General features: G+C 47.0%; 1 protein-coding gene across 1 annotated transcript in view; it reads right to left on the reverse strand.

The window, feature by feature from the left end:
• Positions 1 to 16,840: 16,840 nt before the first annotated feature.
• ONECUT3 (one cut homeobox 3) overlaps positions 16,841 to 20,740 on the reverse strand; it is a gene marked incomplete at its 5' end in the record, with an annotated part of 67,903 nt that continues 64,003 nt past the window's right edge. The window contains one exon of the mRNA XM_025208330.1: positions 16,841 to 17,417. Within this exon, the coding sequence (XP_025064115.1) occupies positions 17,125 to 17,417 (293 nt within the window). The remainder of the gene's footprint in view (positions 17,418 to 20,740) is intronic.

The following is a 20,740-nucleotide window of genomic DNA, read 5'->3' on the forward strand; positions in this document are numbered from 1 at the left end:
TAGGAATTTCCAGTGTGTTATGTAGACTTGAACGCCTTAATTGTGCAAATCCGCCTCTTGGCTTCAGGTTCAATAAGATGCTTCAGGATGGAAAACACTAGCTAAAGAGAGGTCGTGATTTTTTAAGATAAAAGACACTGGTCTTACTGAGAGTGCAGGAACAAACCATCCCGATGTGGAAGAAGACTAGCAAGTATGGCAGAAGACCAGCTTGGCTTGGCAGGAAACTCTTCAGTGAATTAAATCACAAAAAGGAAGCTTATAAGAAGTGGAAACTTGGACAAATAACTATTTTTCTATGATCCCAGGAGCAAATGGACCGAAGATCTTCTGAGAGAAGCCATGAGGAAGTTCATGCCCCCCCCCCCACCCCAAATCTCCCATGCTAACTTTAAGAAGGACTTTTTGGCTTCTGTTTTGTAATCAGAAATTTAGCCTCAATCTAGGCCCAAATTGTCTTTCCACCAGCTTCCCCTGCACCTTCCTCCCCCTGCCATGCCATTTGCCCATGAGTAACTGCATTAGTCGGGCAGCAGCGGGAAGCACTGCTGCAGGATGTATTGCTCTCGGGCAGAGTGGGAATCAGCAGAAGAGTGTAATTCTCTGCACCTCTGTCTGTTCCTGAGGCTGGGCACCCATGCATGGGTTTCCTGGCAAAGCCACTGCTTAAAGATTCATAGATGTTCAGATCCTTTGATTGCAGGGCTGAGCTGCTGCAGGAAACCGGATGGGTACCAAGCCCAGGAATCCAGGCAGTGAGCCCACAGCTTCTGGCTGAGCTGAAGCACAGAAGGTAGCAAGGATTTGGATCCAATGGTGATTTAAGGATGGTCCATGACCGAGACCCTGCCTCAGCCCTGGTGATCTGTTCCAACCATTCTTTGCCCCGGCTGCTACAGCGCCACAATACCTTTCCAGCATTGCATTCAGCTTCCAGCTACTGGAAATCCAAAAGCTAGCTGTTCGTTATGTTTTTGTTTTCAACAATTGACACCAAACCGGAAACCAGTACAATAATAGTTTCATTGTCTTTGAAACACCATTCCCATTGAAACATCACCCTCTAACATATGCAGTTCAGATGTCACAGCTCGTGGTTTCTGGGCTTTTGGTGGAAATGGAAACCAGGGGCTCTATTTTTCAGAAGTATTCAAGTACTGAGTTAAGTTTTCAAAAACAGATATGCAGGTTTGATGCCTTGGCTTAATGCCTCCAAGGTATCTAGGCCAGGGGTATGTAGGCAACCCCTGCACAGGTGCCAGAGTGTGGCACGCGAAGGCTTTTTGCTTGGCACATGCGCCTTGGGGCAGATGGCAGGGAAGGGGCCGGGGCTTCCCTGCCACAAGAAGGATCGGGCCCCTCGTGGTTTGCCCCACCATCCACCCCTGGCACACCAACATCTTACAAGTCAAGGTTGCGGGTGTTTTTGGCACTCTACTCACAAACGTTGCCAACCCCTGATCTAGGCATTTACCCGCCACCCCATAACCAGAGTGAAACAGGTGCCCAACCCCTCCAGATGTGTTTGCAAATTGCATTAGTTACCCAAACACCTGCGAAAATCTTTCCCGAGGGCCAGGTATATATGTTGCCCCCTTTTCCCTGCCTGCAGTCATCCACGAGGGACACTGAGCGACTCAGGCACTGATTTGAAGGAAAAAGTGAAAAAGTGGGTCATTTGATTTGAAGGAAAAAGTGAAAACGTGGGTCATTTGCTTTGACCGTCTAAGCAAAATGAAATGCAAAAGAGAAAAAATAAACCCCGAATGTAAATCATTAAAAGTACCCGAGGGTTGAAACAATCACAGTGATTGGAGTATTTATCAATGCACAGGGAAGCTCATATGATTCATATGCGTTTGAATACGTATTGCCCCAAACCCAGCCTCTCCCTCTGTTATCACCCTCAGGGTGTTGCAGTGGCAGCGTGGACAAAATTCAGATACTCCTGGTCTCCAGCCATTTCCCTGAAAAGGGGGATCTCTGTTAACAACACAGGGCTCGGGAGACACCGTTGAGCATCTCTGACTCTACCGGGTAGAGGGCAGTGGTCAGACATACGCTCTTGTCCAATTCTCCTTTGAAGTCAGCCCAGGGGCTTTCATTAGTATATGCACCGGCTGAGGAACCGGCCGGTGGTTTTTCAGCAGCTCCGTGCAAGCAGAAAGCGAGTGATGATCACTTGTACACCAGATACCAGAACGCCCTCCACGGCCACGCTGTGCGCTGACATAGACACTCCGGGGTGAATGACTAGAAAATAATTTATTGAAGAAACAGAAAGCTGCAAAAACTTACAACACAGTCATGAACAGCAGAAGATGAACAAATAGAGATTTTTTTTTTCATTTCAAACCTGTCAACAGGATGGAGTTAAGGATTCCCGGACTCTTCCCCTGCATTACCCTTGCAAGGACCCAGGTCCCAACTCCAGACGACACAGCACAGTTTGGATAAAGTGCCTAACACATAAGACTCTTTTTATTCTTTTTTTTTAACCTTCATAAATAGCTTAAACAAATATAATTGCAAGACACAGAGGAGTAACAATTGCATTTTGCTGTAGAATAGAACCTATCCCATGAGCTGTCCAGTGGACACAACAGCAAAAAAAAAAATCAATTAAATGAAAAATATAAAATAAAAATCAGAGATGCAGCCCCCAAGACGATTCATGCAGTCCAAGGGTGAGTGGTACCTATTGCTGTACATAACAATGAGTGATTGTTGCCCAAGGGGTCTGGAATCCCCAGAGTCGGTATTTATCAGGATGGTTTTTGTCTGACTCGGTCTTTTTTTTCCTTTTTCATTTCAGAAAAACGAACCAATTTTTTTCATTTTTATTATTATTTTTTTTTAAAAACCCCGTCAAAGAAAGACGGAGGAGGAATTGGATTCCCCGCCGCGGCGTGTGTACATCCAGAACTGTCCCTGGCTCTTCAAGCCGGCTCCCTGAGGCCTCTGAGACAAGGGAAAATGAGTCACAGATTCATGACTTTCCAGGCCAGAAGGGACCACTGTGATCGCTGTCTATGAGCTGCATTATGCAGGCCGGAGAACATCACCCAGTGATTCCTTTAGTCAGCCGAATGCAACAAGAAGGGTTAGCTATGGCAGTAAGGAGACGGATAGCACCTGATTCTCTTGACACACACTTCTCCACACAGGATTTGCACTGATGCATTAAACCAGCGGTAAACTCTGGGTAGGTCTAATATCTGGGTAGGTTCAGTTTGATTTTCCCAAGTGGGCTGGGGCTGGCAATTTACTGAGATGAGTGCACCCATATAAACCTGGGTCAAATAATTGGAAGAGGGTTTACTCAGAGGCGTGCACCAGTTGGACTAAACCAGTTCAAAATCACACCTGTGCTCAAACTGGTGTAGTGTTGCGCATAGAGGAGCCGTCATGCTGGACTAAACTCTGAACTGGTGGCTGAGTCAATTAAGTCCATTGAATTAACTTGCCGTTGGCTTTGCATCCAGCTGGGGGAAAACTGGGAATGTTAAGCAGGCTTCACATGGGATGAGATCCAAATCAGGAGTGTAACCACTCTATTTTTTCCCTCCCAGTGTTTCCTAAGATGGTATTGTGGGGCCTGATCCTGCCATCCTCACTTGGACAAAACTCCTGGTGATGGTACTGGGAGCTGTGGCTGAGCGAGCAGCAGCAGACCGCGGCAGGAGATGGAGATGGTGTCCCATCAGCCCTCGTCTCAGGTGCAAAAATGAAGTCAGGCCCGAGGTCTCTGTGAGCAGAGCCAGTCACCCAAGCCTAACAGCACTGAGCACTTGTTGGCATTTGTGATGCACAGATGAGCTCTCCTCTGTGCATGCGAGAAGTCCTAAGCAGATCTCAGCAAAAGCAGCATTATGAAGAGCAAACAATAGGGCCCAAAGCCCTTTAGAAACACTAACTCATTAACCACCCCCACGCTCAACCATGGGGCATAGGAAATCATCGCTAACCCCACTTTATAGGCAGGGTAAACTGAGGCACAGCGAGGTTAAGTGATTTGCTGAGGATGAATGACAAAAACAACTCTGGAGCCCTGCCGCTCCCTTTCCCGGGCTGAAATGCTGCTTCCACTGAGTCTGACATCGGGAACGTTTCTTGATTATCATTGCCTTCCCAGATCCTGCTCAGCATCTTTGATAGACATCCTGAATGCACGTGGGTTGAGAAACGCTGCTCTAGGAGCTGCCCAGCATTGCTGACCCTAATTCTCAGGGTACTACAGGACATCCAAATGATGCGACCCACATCTCCACCCCAGCATTAGAATCAGCCGGCGCCACTCGAGACTTGCAGAGAGCAAAGAGCTACCAAGAAAGAGCCCCATACGACAGCAAGACCCCTGCACTACGCTCACCTTGACGGGCAAGGCTAGGCAGCAGCAAGAACCAAAGCAGCAGACCCAAGGGACAGGGAAGGGGACACGGCATCATCAGCAAACTGCACTAGGCTTTCGGGTGTGGGTTGCTGGGGAGATTCAAATGTGGGCGACCGAGGACGGGGCTCTCCTCTCTGCTGGGGCTGAGACGTGGGCTCGCTGCTGGGATCGGGTCTGCAAGATGGATTTCCAAGTGTCCCTGTCTCCTCGTCCTCTTTGCTGATCAGCACCTCAGCCAGCGTAACCTGGCATAGTGTCTGATGCCAGGGTAATTCTTTCCTCCAGAGAAAGAAAAGTGAGACCAATACAGTCATGCTGGTGGGGTGTCAGAAGCTAGGTTTAAAAAAATGAACCTCTCTGATTCTTCCAACCTCAGCTGCTCCTAGACAGGGAGGACCTCGGGTTTCTTTCCAGGCCTGCCTAGCAAAGCTTGCACCGGCAGATCTCATTTGGTTAAGCATATGCTGGCTGTAGCAAGAATAATGGAAATTAGTTTCCAGCTTTTTTTGGTGTCATTTTCAACGTTCAGTTTTTCTTCCTTTTCTTTTTTCTTATGTTTCTCTCCTCACCACCATATTCCCCTTGTTTCCCCTTCTCTTTGTTTTTGTCTCTATTTCTCCTCCCAATTTTTTGACTTTTGAAAATGAAGGGGGAATAAAAGGAACAACAAATAAACAGGAATCGGAAAGAGGAGAAAAAGAAGGAAATGCCGAGACGGGCACATGCAATTGCATGAAGATCTTTAGAAATAATGTGAAATTTTTCACTGGCTTTTTTTTTTTTAAATGGCATTTTTTGGTACAAAGGTTCCTTTCCAAAACAGAAGGCCATTTTTTCCCAAGCAAACCCTCCCCAGACCTCCCTTGTCATCTGAGCATTTTTTTTATCAGTGTTTGATTTGCCCTGTTGATTTATGATTTACACAGGTGCTTCTCTACTGGAGGCAACTGGGTGGATCTCAGTATACCTATCCCCATGATTGTAAGGGTCATCACATGCATAGGCTTTGGCAGGAGAAGCCTAGGGCAGAGAGCTAGACCTGGAAACAGAAACATTTAGGACATCTGTATACACAGACAATCTGGATCATTGCCTGGCTGCTGTCTCCCACTGCGAGCTTTGCTCTGAAGGAGCAACAAGGGAGCCCAATCTCCAGGAATTATTCTAGCCTCCTCCTCTTTCCTCATACCTTTTGCTCGGGCCTTGATTCAACAAGGCTTAACTTAAAAAATCATATGGTTATGTATCTGGTCAAATCCAGTGACTTCAAGAGGACTGAAACAAGTGCCTCTGTGCCTCCGGTGGCTTGGGTCACCAGCTATTTCTCCCCCACTGATTCTGCATGATAATTAAAACACAAACCTAATGCTAAGCTCCAACATGAAGAGTCTCTTTCATTCACATGCAGAAAGTTAGGCATAGCACCCAAGTAGTGAGCGTGCTGAATCAGGGTCCTTAAGGATGTAGAACAGGGGCGGGTAATTATTTCAAGTGGAGGGCCACTTACTGAGTTTTGGCAAGCCATCGAGGGCCGCATGACAGGCAGCCAAGGGCAGATAAATATTAATTTTCTAAATGTTTTAGGGGCCCTGCGGGCCGGATAGAATGGTGGGTGGGCTGCATTTGGCCCCCGGGCCACATTTTGCCCACCCCTGATGTAGAGTCAGTTCGAATGAAAGAGGCCAGAAAACTCATTTCATAGAGCAATCAGGAGGTGATGATATCTTATATTAGACCAATATATTAATATAATATATCACATTATATTATCTGGTATAGGTGATATCTTATATTAGACCAACTAGATCTTTGCAAAAAAAAATTATTATTTATTTATTTTTTGCAAAAATCTAGTTGGTTTAATAAAAGATATCACCTCTGCTATGAGTCCTGAATGTTTTTTCCTTTAAACCAAAATGGCTACAACCTGCATACCTGACGCATAGAGGCCTTAAAGCAGCTACCAGACAAGAACAAGGGCTTGGTGGAAATGCCTGCCTGAAAGGCAAGGAAACATTTAGATTTTTATCACTGGAACTTCAGGGTCAGGACTCAGCTTTTTAACGAGCACTTTCACTGATTACTTTTATTTTTGATTGGAAAAAAATGACTTTTTATTTCAATTTTCATTTTTTAAAATTTTTTTCATTTCAAAATTGCTGGGTTATTTTTCTTACTCTGGTTTGTGTCCCTTTTCCCAATTTTTAAGAGAGGTAGATGTGAAAAAAAAAAAAAAAAAAGAAAGAAAATGGGATTAAAGGTTTCAGAATGAAAAAAAATGTAGTTTAAAAAAAAAGATGAACTTTTTTTTAATTCTTTCATCATGCATTTTCTAATGACGTTGTTGAAGATAACATTTTCCTTTTAAATATATTGGTTTTTTTGACACGAGAACATTTTTCAGTCAAAAAATATTCACTGGTAAAAATGGATTAAACTGGCAAAAAAAAATCTTATTTCTCAACCTAGTGCCAAGTCAGTGTGCCAACGATCAACCCAGCCTGATATTACAGAAGCTTTCTGCACATGGAAAAATGGAGATGGCTGACTATAAGCAAACTTCTCGCATTTCCACCAGTGAAAACAGGGATACAGACAGAGCAGGCACTGAACCGAAGGACCTGTAGCAGTGGGTTTCAACATTTTTGCATTTGTGACCCCCGGAAAAAATTTGAATGGAGGTGCAGACTGCTTTGAACTGGAAATGTGGGTACTTACATACTTTGTATTGATCATAGTCATCTTTCGTAGACCTCTTAGACATAGTCTGTGGACTGCCAGGGGTCTGTGGACCACAGGTTGAAAACCACTGGTCTACAGAGTAAAATCCTGGCCCCATTGAAGTCAATGGAAGCATGCCTATTGACTTCAGCAAGGCCAGGATCTCTCTTGCATATATTTCGGCCACCTTCTGTCCCAGTCTGCTCAATGGGATGACCATCATGATCAATCTAGCTGGCATAAGCTGTTTGCTCTCTGTGAACCCCGAGGGCTATTCCCTTCACATAGCACCTTCCCAACACTCGGGTGTCACCCCACATTGTGCTTTCCATCATGAGATGTCTAAGCCGTTGACAGAGTTGGGGCTGTATGTCACAGCTAGAGGAAATGACTGCTCAGAAGTTATTTGGAAGGGCATAGAAGAGTGTCCTGTTCTCCTGGCTCCCAGTTCCAGCCTTTGCTAGACTTAGTAGTGACAAGCAACCCTGCTGGTATTACACCCTCCGCTTTTAATCCTCTTCAGAAAGGGCATCTTGATGGATCTGCCATTGCATTTCTGAAGGTCACTGTCAGGCTGCCCCACAGGGTCCAAGGTTGGCTTCCACTCCCCACAGTAGAAAAATGCTCTTCAGGGACACCCCTGGCTGAGAGAATTGTCTGTAGGACACAGCTAGGATTGTCGTTACCTGTATGAAAAAAAATCTTTGGTATCATGAAAGGCTGTTCCTCAAGCCATTTTGGTACCTGTCAGGGTGGCAGGCAAAGCCAAGGGGGTCCTTGTGGGGGAGCGGCAGGGCACTTGCACTGCACGTGGTTCACCTTCTTGTGATTCAGCCTGCCCAACAGCCCAAGCACCCCACTCTTCATCCCATGGACGGGCAACGGCCTGCTCTGTGCGGGGCGAGAGGCCAAGAGGGGAATGCGGAAACACTCGACCTTGGCCAGCTTGCTCCCAGCTGTGTCAATCCTGCCAGCTTCATTGGGGGCAGAACAGAGGTGAGGCTGCCATGCACTCGTGCAAATCCCACCCTAATTTGCTCCTCTTTGTTGTAGCCACTTGATTGGTGCGGTGCTGTGCTGTGGAAACCAGCTGGCTAGGACGGTCACCCAGACTGTGCTGTGAATTTGGACTAAGCAAGCTAATCGGAGCAGGCAAACTTGGGAGAGCTTCTGTGCTCCAGGAAGGTTGGATGGATTGTGAGTGTGCCAGCAACTCTATGCATTGAATCCATAGGACCCCCTTCTTCAGCTCAGCAGAGGGATCTCAGTCTTGGAGATGAATCCCTGTCCATCGGGAGGTGAGAATTTTTATGTGGAAATATGATGGGGTGGGGGGGCAGGGTGTCCTGCGTGGAGTAAAGGTGCTGTGTATAGCGGAAGGAGAACTCAAGGACCTCTAGGAGTATAAGAGGATGAAGCAAGAAAAGTGAGTACCGGGGTAGGGTGATGACTCCATTAGCTTGTTGGAAGATGGGCCTGCTGGAAGGAAATATTTTGAGTGCCTGTTCAAGAAATCTCGGACCTGCGTTGGCCAGGCTAGTCCTGCACCATGATCTATTACTGAGCTCAAGTTTGGTGCCGTACAAATCATCACGGGCCCTCCAGCCTTTGCATTACAGGCCGGACTGGCCAAAGGAGATTTCTTGAAGGAATTCAGCCACCCTGATTAACCCTGTATCAGTGACCTGCCTCTTGCTCCACACCCTACCCCTGCCATATGCTATGATACAGGCAGGCTATCTTGTGCAGCAAAGGGGAGTTAGCTAATGAGGGGGAGCATATAGTCAATAGGATGTTTCGCCAGAATTGCTGCTAATGAGCGAAGAAACTATTATCGCCTGAAGAGATGCAAAAGTGCAAGGAAGGCAGATCCTAGTGCAGAGAGAACCATGGAAGGGCTGCAAGCTGGAGGTGTAGGAAGGAGGAGAGAGCTTTTTGCTTTTGCCCTGGTTAGCTACACACACCTGTGGCCAATAGACCAGACCATGTGGCTGCCATAGAGCCCAAGTGGTATGGCAGCCATCTAGTCTGGGAGGATGCTGGGAGGAAAAACAATGGAAATGGAAAGAACAGGTGCAAGAATGAGAATCCAGTGGCAGCTGAATTGCTGCTGAACAGGTGTGGGGAGGCCTGGGGACTGTCTAGCATCTTGGTCCTAAAGGCATGGCCATGGAGGAGGCTATCAATGACTCGCCCTAAAGGCGGGATGGCAGACTTCTGCAGAACCCACCAGCCGTTCTAGGGCAAAGAAGGCGAGGCGCTGCGGCCTCGGGGATTGTGGCTGGTGGAGGCCCAATGCTGTGATCCCCATATAGGGTGCTGTTGAGAATGGTCGGAGTGGGAGTAAGGCCCAGCTTTAGTACAAGTGGGGACATTGCCTGCTTTGGTGGAACCCAAAGCTGTCGAGAGATCATTCAGAGGGGTTCCTTGCACAGAGCCAGTCTTTGGGGACATGCCCTGGGGGAGAGGTGCAGGGGGCTGGCAGGGGATGGGGAAGAGTCATTTAAGGCAAGCGCTCTCGTAATGTTTGAGAAACAGAAAGAGGTAGTTTATGCACCCCCTTCCCCTATGGTGGTTAATCTATTGTCGCTTCATGCCCCCCGATTTTTCTACCCTCCACCCCCCATCTCTGGGCCAATGCATGGAGAAAGGGCGAGGGGCAGGTAGCGTGGTTGAGGTTGGCATGGGAGGCTGAAGCCCAGCAGAGCAGGCTGCACTACAAAAGTCTGGAGATTGCCAAGTCTTCTGAGTTCTTCCACTGGCCACCGTCTATGCCAGCCTCCTCCCTGGGCTCCCATTGCCCTGGGTTGGGTTGTATCCAATCTGGCCCATTGTGTTTTAACTCCCCGTGTAGGCAAAGGCCAATGTCCACATTGTGTATCTCACTGGGGTGATGTGCAGATGAAGGCCTGAAGGGGTGGGATGTACTGCGGTCATGGAGACTCTTCAAGTACCAAAGAGGTCCACATGAAAAGAAACGGTCTCTTCCACCCATTCCCGAAGCATGAAGCTACGACGAAGCCTTGTGACGGACTGAAATGCTTCACTTTGTCTTTGCAGGGCTGCTGCACGGTGGTGGAATAAATGGCGACAGGGTGTCCTGCCCGCTTCGAAAACTCTTGGCTCAAATGAGCTGCCGGCTCAGTTGGATTCTAGCACAGGAGCCCAAGTGGCTAAAACAAGGCTGTTGGGGGGAGGCAATGGTTCGATTTGGGGCCCAGGACAGGCTGCTTCCCTTGTCTCAGAGGGCACAGGAGCCAGGCTGATCAAGTAACAGGAGTCGTTGTGACTGATTGTCTCTCTCTCTTTCTCTCTCTCTCTCCCTCTTCTGCACAAAGACACTTGTGATTTGATACGAAGTGAGCAAACAGATCTGGTTAAACCAAAGCAATCAAGACTACAAGGAAGCAGCTTTGACCATGTGGGGCTTTGGGTTCAGAGGGGTGGGAAAGTCAGATGGGCTGAACTAGCCTCCTCCCACACGGCCCCTCGGGGATGCTCCGGCCCTCGTGCTCCAGGCACTCTTACCCTGTTTGCTGGGCACGTGGATCTGCCACGTGACTCTCCCAACCCCATCCTCCCGCAGTGGTTTTCCCTCCGCTGCCCCGTTATGGGGCAGGGAAAGCTCCTTCTAACTCCCAGTGTTGTTACAACACCATTCGATACAAAGGAAAGGAAGTGAACTAAATAAACGAGAACCTCCCATGATTGAGTGACTTTGAAAACATGGTCCATGCAGAGAACTCCTAGTCAAACGAAACCGTGTGGACAACCCCTCCCCCGAATAATTATTACATTACTTCAAGAAAGAGTATAGTTTTTCATGCATAAATCAAATTTTCATCGTCTTTTTTTTTGTCTTTTTTTTCTTCTTAAATTACATTTGAACACAGAACACATATAATAAATACTCTCGTAAGACATGACTCAGAGAAAAGTAACACATCTGAACGCAAAGGTATCATTGTCGTCATTATTAGTTTTTCTTTTTTTTTTTTTAAAAGGACTTGTTTAAATATGAAATCTGTAAACTCCAAGGGTCCTTTTTAAATCTTTCTCTCTCTCTTTCTCTCTCTCTTTTTTTTTTTTAATCGTGAAACTAACCAGCTTTCATTTCCTTAACATTCAATATGTCTCCCATTGAACGCGTCAAAGAAATAAGAACATGCCGTCTTCTGCAAAATTATAATTTAACAGTATAAAGCTTCAAGTCACAAATTCCAAAAACTAGCTAAGTAATTTTTTTTTATCACATAAACTATACATTAAATATTTTGAGGTATTTCAGAGAACATTGTCAAAGGCTTGTAAGGTCTGTGCTGGGCAAAAAAAAAAAAGGGTCTTTCCCTGCATGGAAAAATGTCTTTGGTATCAAAAGCCACTTGGGTATTGGGTAGAAGGTTGGCAGAGGTGAGGTTTGGGATTGGTATGGCCAGGGAAAGGGTTGGTAGGTGGGGAGGTCACCCTTGTAAGGGGGTTGACAAGGACCTGGAGCAGCAGTGTGCTTTGGAGATCAACCAGCCTGCCCATTCCTCTTGCGTTTATCTCCTGTGGTAGTTTAGGAAGAAAATGAACTTTTGGGCAGACTTTTTGAAAGCCACCTGATATTGCCATCAATTTTAATGGCAACTGGCAGGCAACTCATTGAGGTTGGTTGATAGTATCTCAGCATTGGCCTTTGCCCCTTCCTCGCTGGGCTGAGCAGTCAAATTTGGAAGTGAGCCCAGCTGAATCCTGATGGCTAACTGGGGTTAGCCATGTCATGCTTAGAAACAACCACTAGCGTTTCAATCTAGTGGAGTTTGATGCAGGTTGGATTTGGGGAGGGGAAGGGATGACAAGAAGGTACTTTCCTCTAATCTGACCTTCTGCATGACCCATGAGGGCTCACAATTTATCTCTATAATCTTCCCCAGAAAAAAGCAGATGCCAAAGCTACTGAGGTCCCTTGGTAAACATGAGTTATTCTTTTTTATTTAATGTGAACGCTTCCCCTTTAAGAGGCGGGGACTGTGGTTTGAAAGGTCAGGATAGGCTAGTATTGCTTTGGCTTTGTTAACAAGCAAAGCAATATAGGGTAAATTTCCCTTTCTGGGTCCAGCTCTGGGTTGCACATTATGCTCATGGGTAGAGCTGGCCCAAATGTTTTGGCCGAATCTTCATTTCTGAAAAAATTCAAATTCACGCCAAGCAAAACCTTTCATGAAGTTGTGATGAACTTGCCAAGTTGTTTCAATCCCCCCCACAAAATCCCAAACAACCCCCTGAAAAAAATGAAATATGTCATTTGGATCTTTTCAAAGCGAAGCATTTTGATGTTTGATTGGCAGTGACTTTTCATGGGAGGCCTGCTTCCCTTTTATATATTCAAAAAAAAAATGACCTGACCTAAAGAGGCAAAACAAAACCCATAAGACAATCGAAACATTTTGCTTTCCCACAAAAAAGGTTTAGTTGAAGATGAATGAAATTCTTTTAAATGTTTTCGTTTGCCAAGGAACCAACGGTGCCAGAAGAAATCTGCATGGCAAGCATGTCTACACCCAGCTCCACTTGCCATGCTCTGCACTGGGGTGATTTTGGGCGGCAGTGCAGGCGTGTGGTGCACTGTCTCCCTCTGGCTGTGACCAGGCCACCGATAAATGTTGATGAGCCTCTTGAGCGTTGGCCAACCTACAGTTTTGCTCTGGCGGTAGAGACTCATGTGTTTATATCTAGAGGGTCCCGCTTTGATCCCTGCCTCTGCCAGCCCACCTAGGGGAAGGTTGTTATGTGACCAACGTGTGGAGGGGCCGGAAAACTTTGCCAGGCAATGAACATCACCAGCGCTATTTCCCAAACTTCCCTCCTCACCTTCCAGGCTTGGTGGTATCTGACCCTGGTGTAACTGCTTACTCTCAGAAATGCAGGTTCATTGGGTGGGGGATACCCTAGCTGAGGTCATGCAGGACCCACAACCAAAATGTCCACAAACGTTATGGTCACTTTGTGGTTATTACATTTGTGGCTTGGCTCCAAACCCTTCTCTGTGAGAGATTTAGGAAAAACGTGGCATGCTGAAGAGACAATCCCACATCAGGCGACTCCCCTGTGCGACTCCCTTGCTCCCTTGTGGGATGGCACCAATGGTCCTGATGTATATATGAGACCAACGGGATCCATCTAAGGCAGGGGTGGGCAATTATTTTGGGCAGAGGGCCACTTACTGAGTTTTGGCAAGCCATCTAGGGCCACATGACAGGCAGCCCAGGGCAGATAAATATTAGTTTTTTAAGTTTTTTAGGGGCCCTGCGGGCTGGATAGAATGGCCTGGCAGGCCGCATCCGGCCTGCGGGCCGCATTTTGCCCACCCTTGATCTAAGGGGAGGGTTTTCCCTTCAACTTCTTTCTGACATGAGCTGTAGTATTTGAGAGTCTCACCCTCCCGGCCTGGGAAGCTGTTAAAAATCTCAAGCTCTGCCCAGGCTGCCAAAAATTGGGTTGAGGGCGAGGTCAATATTTGGTCCGAGGAATGCCCCACACTGTCCTCCACAGGAGGAGGAAGGGGAGGATTTAATAGTAAAATACTCAGGTCGGACTCGATGATCTGTTGAGGTCCCTTCCGACCCTAACATCTATGAATCTATGAATACACTTCTCTCTTTAGCATCTGCATGATCCCAGGAGCCAACTCAGAACTTCAGACAAACTGAGATCCCTTTTTGTCCCTAGCTCTAAGACCTGCACGAAGGGAAGCGGCCATGGACCGAGGTCAGCGAGCGGGAAGGATGGTGAGGGAAGGAACAAGTGGTGAGGTGGGTCTCCGGGATCCTCCTAACCGCTCTATTTTGAGGCATTGAGAGGTCCAAGGGGGAGATTTCTGCCTAGGAAGAACAGAAACTGAGAACTTTTCCAGAAGGGGGGATCTATTTTTCTGCCCCAACACCCAAAGGCTAAAGGGATCACCAGAATCCATCTGCTTCGAAGAGGTGAGGTAACAGCGAGCGTATAGGACAAAAGCATAGAAGTGAAGAAATAGCCACACACCTTTGGTACAAGAAAAAGGCACTCATCTAACATGCTACCATTCTGTCCTCTCTCTTTCTCTCTCGCACTCAGGACTCGAAGGGGCTGCCGGGAAGGGAGAAGAAGAGGGGGAGGTTGTGGGGAGCGGGATAGAGGTAGAGGAGGGGTAGAAGGGAAAGGATTTACAGATGTACCTGTCTCAAAGGCAGCAGGGAAAGCGGTGTTTCCAGCACAGACCAGACAAGGGGAACAAAATCTTTGGTATCAGACGTGATTTTCAAATCACAAAAATTGAAAACTCAAGTGAGGTAGCCTTTATCCTTGGGTTCTCACTAGAAATGTCTTTGCATCCTTGGGGGCCTGTGGAATTTACTCTTTTCGCTTCCCAAACCAAGGCCCCTTCTTGGCTTCTCAGCCCTTGAATACTACTAGATCGGGTTCAGGAATCCACCATCATCATCGCCACCACGTCATGACAAGACAAGAAGAAACAACTTTAGGGGAAAGTCGGTGGCGGGGGGGTGGGGAATTATATTTGCTTTTCCTTTTTTGTGTTTTTTTTTTGGTCGGCAAAACACAACGTGGCGCCTGCCATGTTCTTTCCTTCCTTCCTTTTCTCTCTTTCTTTCTCTCTCTTTCTCTCTCTCTCTTCCTTCTTCCATCTCTCTGTCTTTCTAGTAGTAAATTATGTTTTATTTAGTTGTAACCATATCACTCTGACCCCCCCACCTTCACCCCTGCTTCTGGGTCGCCCTCTCCATCCCAATGATCGCTTTGGTGAGACGGTACAGGGAGTCCTGATAACCTACTCAGCCCATTCTGATAGGTTATTAAATGATTTCTAGGTTTATTTCTTTCCTTTCTTTTTTCCTTCCTTTCTTTTCCTTTTCAATGTATGTATATATATATATTATATATATATATATTTCCTTCTTTCATTCTTTTCAGCAAGGTGCCTCACTGTTGCACAACAGATCATTTTCAAAGTAAAGTGAATAGAAGAAACTGTAGCACTAGATCCAAGATGGTACTATTTTACCCGCATCAATTCAATATTGTCCCTTTTTTTTATAAAATTTTCCCATATGTGGAGGAGGGGCCATTTCCTTCTCCCCCAACCTCATCTTGTCTCCTCCCCCACCTCCTCCTCTCCCCAAGGAGGCACTGGAGTTTTGTAAAGAGGCATTGGGGATGGGGGGGTTGGTTGGTTGCTTGACAGCTGATCTTAATTGTTTGGCCTTGTGATTGCTTTGTATATGGCACAAGTCACCATTTAGAGATCAGAGGAAACGATAAATTTTGAAGCTAGTACCATCTCTCTAGGATTTCGCATTTAAGGCAGGTTGTTAATTGGCACAAAAAAAAATCTGTCGTCTTTTGTAAGTTGCCGGTCTTTTAGTCGAGCTTTTTCTAGGGGTCCTTTTTTTTTTTGTGGTTTTATTACTTTTTTGTTTATTTTTCCCTTTTGATCTTTTTTTTTTTTTTCTCACATATATCTCTATATTTTGCAACTAGATCCATTTTTTTTTGTTGCTGTTTTTTTGTTTTCCACCGTGCACCATTGTTGATTTCAGCAGGGTTTTGGTTTTTGGTTGTCTTTCTTTGGTAACAGAGAGGAGGGTAGGGAGCGGGGCAGACAGTATGTGTATTACCAGTGGGGGGAGACACAAAGCAGACAAAACAGTGCTTTGTTTGGGTTCGCTAACAAACCAAAAATAAAACAGAAATAAAGCAGCGAGCACTGCTGGGCTCGACCGGCCTCACCGGTCCAGTCCCCAGGAAAGATCAGATCCTGCAGTCGAAGTCTTTCCTCGTGGGTTTTTTTCAAACAACTATTTTTATACCCGATTTATTTCGCTAAAATGTGCTTCTTGATCTGCTTGAACTCTCGGTGACACAGTGCAATTCAACGTGGCACCCTCCTCTGCTGGCTCCTGTGTCACCCTGCTGTCAAAGCAAGGCCAGCAGGGGAGAGGGTGGGTGCTGTTTCTGTATTAATGTCTCCACATTTTCCTTAGGCTTGGAATTTCTTTGGAAGGAATCCCAGAAGAAAAGGAGTCTTCTCTTGGGCTGTTTGCTTGTTTTCCCTTTTGGACCTTCTTTGTGCACTTGATGTCAAAAACCAGTAGCCACAATGGATGCTCTTGGGGGCTTCTCAAAGGGTTGGAGAAATGTCTTCACAGAAGGTACTTATTTGCCTGAAGCTGTGGGGTGCACCTGGTGGGATTCTCAAAAGCATCGAGATGCCTAACTCCCATGCATTTCATTATTTTAATGGGAATTAGTGGCACAGGTGCTTTTGAGCTCCGGCTTGGTGCCCGTCTGCACCATTAAGCATCTAATACCTTTACAAACATGGGACTTGAGACCTCTGCTCTCCTATGTAAATACCTGAAATGGGGAGAGGTTGGCTGCTCTTCTTTACTTAAATCGTATGGAATTTGGTTCTAAATGCATGAGCTGGAGCCCGTTTCTCAGGCCGCAAATCTTGTGTCTTATCCTGTGAAGGGAGAGGCTAATAATGTGACGTTTAAAGGTGAGCCTAGTAAATACATCAGACTGTAGGGAGACATGTTTGGGGAGGGATGCACCCTCCTTTGTTGGCAGAAGCAGGAGAGGGCATCTCTCCTCAGTGGCTGGATCGTGGGGAAGGAACAGGAGGCCTCATATCCCGTGTGAACCATGAGAGCTGCAAGGATGGTTTGGACTTCAGGTGGTTTGGGCATCACTCACTCCACTGGAAGTTTCCTCAGAGCGCCAAGAGAAAGGAAACTGCCCCTCTGCCATGAGCTTCTTCTGGGACTGGACTATGAAGGCAAAATCCTATAGGAGTAGGCCAAAATCCAGAGAGGGAGGCCAACTTCCCTGCAGCACCCAAGAGCACCCATCCATAAGGTCTGGGTCAGTTTGACTTGTCATTTGATTGGTGCATGTGTATAAGTGTGTGGTTTGATTTCTCATGAGGAAGGAGTGGTCAGGGGATACAGAGGGGCCAAGAAGGAACATCATGCTTTGGAGAAAGTGCTTGTAGAAGAAGAGGGGACCCCGGGGTTGGTGCCAGGCTCCTCCTGCCAGCGGTTCATGCACCGCCGGCGGGCGTTCATGAAGAAGTTGCTGACAGTATTGAGCTCCAGGCCCAGCTGCTGCGAGATGGTCATCTGCATCTCCTTGGAGGGACGCTTGTTCTCCTTGAAGATGGCGATCAGGGTGCGGCGCTGGAGGTCCGTAAAGACCAGCCGCTGCTTCTTGGGCTGCAGGCTCCGGTCTTTCTGCTGCTCCTGCTCTTTGCGTTTGCAAGCTACACATTCAAAAGAAAGAACATGGCCATTAATTGGTGCAGGATCCCATTACTCTGTGCTCCTGTCTCCTGGCTCTACTACAAAGCCAGGCCTCTTACTACCTGCTAGCCTGAGTTTCATCGTCCCTGGCTTTCTGCCCAGCTCCCTCTGTCACCTCTCTACCTTGTTCTTGTCCTCTCCTCTCTACCATTTTCTCTTCAAAAGGGACTCCAGCTGCTTCCATCACTTGGCCGAGAAATGCCAGGGTGAAGACAAGCCATGCAAGTGACTGCTTGGAAGCCCTTGGCAGCCGGCATCTCACGGGAACTCTCAATATCCCTTTCTGGTAATAGGGCTGGAGACAGAGGTTGCTTGTGGTCTGATTTTGCTCCCACCCTCTGGCAATCTGGGGCCTCATAATTTAGGAACGGCATGAGTGCTGGAGGTGGCCATTCATCTTGTGCCTAGCATGCAACCCCTAGTCGCAGATTCCTTAGGCTTCACTGGCAGCTTCTGCTTCACATTGACTTTTGTCACTGTCTGTTGACTTCACTGGAGGACTAACAGTCCCAGGAGCCAGTGTATCAACAGACACATTGCTTCACCTTTAACTCTCTATGAAGAGGATGGAGATAGACTGTTATCTATGGCTGTGGGGGGACAGGGCTAGGAACAATGGCCTTGAAATGCAGCAGAGAAAATTTAGGTTGGAGATTAGGAAGGAGGAACTTCCTCACTATGAGGGTGGCCAAGCATTGGAACGGGCTGCCTAGAAAGACTGTAGAATTTCTCTTTGGAAATGTTGAAGAGCAGGTTGGACAGACCCTTGGCTGGGATGACCCTGCCTTGAGCAGGCTGCTGGGCTAGATGGTCTCATGAGGTCCCTTCCAACCCTGCTTTCCTGTGAACCTATGACACAGCCAACTTGAACCAGCACAAAGTGGCCGAAATGGACTTTTGCTCACGCTTCCTGGTAGGCCCCAGTGGTTCTCAAAGCAAAATGATGCAGCGGTCATTCTGCTCTCAGCAAGGTCCTAGAAGGTGGATTTCCCTTTGCTCCCTTCCTGCCCATGGACTGGACTGAGCAGCTTTAAGGTCCAGGAGATTTCCGCTCCCCCCACTGTTTTCCTTATCATGCTCATTCCCTTTCCTGTCATATTCAATCCCATTCCAGGGGAGACACAGATACGCTTCTCTCCGGAAGAACCAGCTTCTAGAGTTAAAAATCCTCCCACCCTATCTTGGCTTAAGCAGTAGGTCATGAAAAGAAGTGCTTTCCCAAAGTGGGGAGTGGCACCAGGCTGATATGTGCTGGGGGGCAGGTGGGGGGAAGTAAAGGCCTAATACATTTCCATGCTATGTGCAGGGAGCAGAGGAGCAGTTAAAGACATGAGTATTTACATTTAAATCTACACAAATACCCCCACGTTTACTTTTTTGGAAGGTCTTTTTCATGACTTCTTTTTAGGAGAAGAAGCTCAACAATGTAAAAAGACCAACTTGACACAGACATTTTTTCTCCGTATTTGGTAGTAGCTAGGATTTTCAAAAGTGCCTAAGGGCATTATTTAACAAAAACCTCCAAATGACTTAGGAGCCTAAATTCCTTTTTCAAGAGTCACTTATGCACTTAAGAGCCTAATCCTCATTGAATTCAGTGAGACTTAGGCTCCTGAGGACTTTATCTTTGCAGGTTTTAAGATATATAGGCACCTACTGAGATTTTCAAAAGTGCTCAGACAGCCAAGTCCCATTCAAATTGTTCCTCAGGCCTAGATTTTAAAGTTGTTTAAGTGCCTAACTCCATGTGATTTAGGAGCCTAAACAGTGGATCGGAATCTGGCCATAAGTCATTAATGAAAATGGGGAAATTTGGCCTATAGTGACTTTCAGCTGAATTTATGCTCCTAAATTTCTGAAGTATTTTGAAAAATTTACTCCATTGCATTTCAGTGGGATTTGAACACCTTACTCCCCTGAGCTGCTGCTCTGTAGCCTTTACCTGGACCCTCCTGGCACTACATAGGCTCCTAGGACCACTAATCCAGATCAGAGGCTCTGGAACCACTTCTTGCAAGCCAATAGTCTACACGGGGCTTGTAGTCTGCAGGCAAATCCACTGCTCCTGTGGATCTGGAGGCTGCCATTGTGTGCGTGTGAGTGTTAATAGGCATATGTGTCTGTCTGGCTGTCCGTCCATCCTTAGTTTTTCTGAACTTAGTGCTGTCATTTACCCCTTTCAAAGTATCAACTTCAGCTCAGTCAGACAGGTGGCACTTTACAGAGGCGTAGCCAGACAGCTCAGCTCCTGGGACAGCCACGTGACACCCGGAGCAGCACTAGCTTCCAACAGTCACAGCAATATGATCAGCCTCCACGTTGGACGTGGCTATTTTTGCACCCTCGCCCCCCCACCTCTCTTACACTACTGTTACTTTACTCCAGTTTTCAGTTCACTTTCCCTGAGGGTTGGTCAGGTCATGCAAGCGCAAGCCCAAGGGAAAGGAATAACTTGACGGTTCAGCCTCCCTCTGGCCACCCAAGTCCTGGAGAGGACAAGGACAGTTACAGAATGAGTCTTGGGCATCCACATGGTGTTGGGAGTAGATCTGAGTCCTTCTCTTTCAGAAACACAAGGGCTAAATCATCAACTTTGTAAGCTCTCATCAACTTTGTAAACTCTCATGGCTCAGTTGAAGTCAAAGGACCAACGACAGTTTAGAGGAGCTGAAGCTCTGGCCTTTGGGGCTCTGCCATTTGAAGAACCTAGGAGGCAAAGAGCATCCCTGCTGTGGAGCTGACAGAGGTCCTCAGTGGTTCAGGCAGTTGAATACTGTACAACATCAGAGAATCAAAGTCAGCACAGCACCGCTTCAGAGAGAAGATCTCCCTTTTGGGATCAATGGGCAGGCTCTGCGTATGCCTTAACTTCTTATCCAAAAATACTACAGGTCCCATCAGCTCTGGTCCCAGGCTCACAGCAGAGACCAAAGCACAGCTGCTAGAGGCACTGGGATGGGTACAAGGAGGATGTCCCTAGAGCAGGAGGATGTGATGCCATCTCGTTACAGACTACTCAGCAGCTCAGTGGGAACTAGACTGCCTCAGAGGAGGAGAGAGCCCCATGGCAATACGCAGCCCGTTGGGTCCTATTTCTATTGTAAGATGGAAATTGTTGGAACAACAAAACCAGACCGAGGAATAGGAGTTTAACTGGTGCAGTCCACTGGATTTGAGGGCGAGGACATCACTGACAGCCAATCAAAACACTCCCTTTGGAGTTCAGGTTGCTAAAGTCATCTCATAGGCATTTGTGGTCTTGCTTTGCTTTATACCATGAGTC

This window comes from Alligator sinensis, unplaced genomic scaffold, assembly GCF_000455745.1.
Source record: "Alligator sinensis unplaced genomic scaffold, ASM45574v1 scaffold103_1, whole genome shotgun sequence".
NCBI lineage: Eukaryota > Metazoa > Chordata > Crocodylia > Alligatoridae > Alligator > Alligator sinensis.